We start from the raw sequence: 2,899 nt of genomic DNA, 5'->3' as shown, positions 1-2,899 counted from the left end.
AAGGGGATCAATCTATGCTGCCTTGCCTCCCTGGAGAACCAATCTGTGTGGACGATAAGAGGAGCAACGGCGAGTTGTTCTGCTTCATCTACGCCACACTGTTCAAGAAAGTGAAACTTAGGTTTCCTTTCACTCGCTTCGAGAGGGAGCTGCTGACCGAGCTCAACATCGCCCCTGCCCAGCTCCATGCCAACAGCTGGGCATTCGTGAGGGCGTTCCAAATCCTTTGCGTGCACTTGGGGCTACCGGCTTCGGTGGATGTCTTCCTCTTTTTGTTCGAGGCAAAGAATCCTGGAGATCGCCCATGGGTTAGCCTGAACGTGATTGCTGGGAGGTCAATCCTCTCCATCTTCCAGCAATCCTACAAAGACTGGAAGGGGAAGTTCGTCAAGGTGTGCCAGAACGATCAAGACCCTTCACTGCTTGATGGCTTCCCCTTGTATTGGGTAAACAAGGGTCACAAGGACTCCAAAGACAACTTCAGGAGACCAAGAAGTCCTGACAACATGGGGGAGCTGGACAAAGACCTTTGTCTCTTCTGGAAGAGTGTGGCTTCTGCCAACATTATCCTCCCCACTGCTCAGATAATCTCCTTTGAATTCATTGAGGACCAACTCGAAATGTACATAGGTTAGCCCCTTTCCCAACACCAAAACTCTCACTTCGCGTTAAAACTGACTTAGCATTCTTACCATTCTATCTTTGGCACTCCATTATTCTGTATTGGCCTTGACCATTCATCCATGTGCTATTTACTTATGTTATCTCTGTATGTATATACTTGCATGTTCTGCTTCTGCTTTGGTTACTCATCTATTTTTTACCTTGTGCAGACAACATGTTGGGAAAAGGAAAGCTGGCGGAATTGAGGGCGATCGCCCGATCCCACAAACTCGCGGCGGGCTCCCAAACTGTGCCCAACTCAGTTGTGGAGATCGCCGCTGCTCAAGGCAAGACTCCTCCCCGAGGTCCAACTTCTTCCGGGGTACTACCCGCCCCGGAAAGGAAAAAACTGGCGCTGAGAAGGCCAAAGAGGAAGACTCCTCAGGTGGTGTCAGAGGAAGAAGATGACGACGAAGCCACCGAGGATGGTCTTGTTACCAAGAGGAAAAGGATAGCTACCTCCACACCACCTACACTCCCAACACCAACACCACCACCGCCTCCAGCCTCGTTAGAACCAGTCCAAACGGCACCACCGGCCGCCGCGCCCATAGTGATTGAGAGTGGCAGCCCTAATTACGCAGAGGAACCTCCAAGCGCCTCTACACCGTTTGTATCTGCTGGAGAGGGTCCCCCTTCCACCACATCCATCGCTGGGGCTGTATTAGGAGAAGATGAGGGTGCTCAAATTTCTCCAACGCCTGTAGCGGAAGTTCCGGCCTCACCTCCACGCCTGGAAGCCCCCCTTGCTGTTCAAGCTCAAGAGGGTGGTGGTGAAAACGAACATCAAATCCCACCAGTGCCTCCAACACCAGCCTCAAACCTCCCAGATCCCTTTGAGGAGACCTTGGGACCCCTCACAGCTCAACTAAAGACCATGGCGGAAGGTCTCCCTTCGCTTGTATCAAGAGCTGTGAAGGATTCACTCAAGAAGCTTCAAGAGGAAAACTCTGAGCTCAAGGAGTCCAACCTCATGATAAGGGCTAAGGCGGAGAAGCTCACTTGAAACCTGCTAATGACTGAAATGGAACACTCAAGGCTGGAGGATGCACTGGACGCCGAGCTAAGGAACACGCACAAGGAAGCCTCCGATCTGCGCCAAAAACTACACCTCCAACTCCAAGAGAAAATTGACTTGGAGAGCAAGCTAGTCCCACTCAGGGTCAAGGTGGCAGATTTAGAGGCTGCACGAAAAGCTGAGGCTTCCAAGGTGGAAAGAATTGAGAAAAGATCAGCAGATAGGGAGATCCTCTTGGGGAAGGTCGAGGCAGACAGAGAGAAGGCTCTCGCTGAGCTCTCCCAAGCTCGTGAGGAAGCTAAAAAGATTGCTGCAGAGCTGGCCCAAACTCGGGACAAGAGCAAAAGAGCTACTAAAGAACTCGCTCAAACTCATAAGGAAAAGGAAAAGTTGAAGAAGCAAATACATGAGCTCGAGCAGAGTGCTGCTCAAGTCCTCACCTCTGGGTTCGAAGCTGCTCTGGAGCAAATGGCATGCCAATACCCTGAGCTCGACCTTTCTATGTTGTCGATTCGCAATGAAGTGGTGGATGGGAAGATTGTACCTTCTGAAGACTAACTGCCTTTCCCCATCACCTCTTCTTCGAAAACTCGTTATTTATCTTTGTTTGTAATAACTATCTGTGTATAGACTTGAATTGACACTGCTTATATAATTCTCATTGCCTGAATATCGTCTTCCTATTCGCCTTGTATGCCTTTGCCTCTATTTGCTGTGGGGTTAACTAACATAACTGGTGAAACTTACTTAACTGCATTAACTCAGCAATACTTGAACTTAACCCTTCACATGCTGCTTTAAACTCGAGCAAATTGTTAACCTTATAACAAACTTAGCAAACCGTTAACTCAAAGTAAATTTGAGCAACTATCAACTCTTCGGCGATGGCATTCAATAAAACTTGTGAACTTAAAGGAATAAACCTTAATATAAAATCACTTACTAGGCAGCAGGTTTTGACTCAAACTAGTATTTAAATACAGTTTACCTGATCTACCAAGTGAAGTGCCCCCTACTTCTGTCATCGCCGTACAACCCCTTCACTGTCTCAACCTTCACGCCATAGGGTTCTGGCGACGTTACCTTTTTCTTTGCGTAACTTGATCCTTGTTCCCTCATCTGGGGGTAAAGGCGCCTTTCGAATTCTTCTCTACCTCCCTGAGTTTTAGAACAATGATCTGGATAGTGAGGTGTTCTCTTCGAACCTACCTCAGTTAT

At 48.5% G+C, this 2,899-nt stretch overlaps 1 protein-coding gene across 1 annotated transcript; it reads left to right on the top strand.

Moving 5' to 3' along the window:
- The first annotated feature begins 1,678 nt into the window (after positions 1-1,678).
- On the top strand, positions 1,679-2,239 carry LOC137838689 (uncharacterized). Its single transcript, XM_068647921.1, has one exon. The coding sequence runs from the start codon at positions 1,679-1,681 to the stop codon at positions 2,237-2,239; it is 561 nt and encodes a 186-aa protein (XP_068504022.1).
- The last annotated feature ends 660 nt before the right edge of the window (positions 2,240-2,899 follow it).

The sequence above is a fragment of the Phaseolus vulgaris genome, chromosome 4, assembly GCF_000499845.2.
Source record: "Phaseolus vulgaris cultivar G19833 chromosome 4, P. vulgaris v2.0, whole genome shotgun sequence".
NCBI lineage: Eukaryota > Viridiplantae > Streptophyta > Magnoliopsida > Fabales > Fabaceae > Phaseolus > Phaseolus vulgaris.
The sequence above is the reverse complement of the archived record's forward strand: the minus strand, read 5'-3'. Positions and strand labels throughout refer to the sequence as shown.

Bases quoted from the DNA above. Each gene is read 5' to 3' on its own strand.
- LOC137838689 (XM_068647921.1), top strand. From the start codon at position 1,679: ATGACTGAAATGGAACACTCAAGGCTGGAGGATGCACTGGACGCCGAG.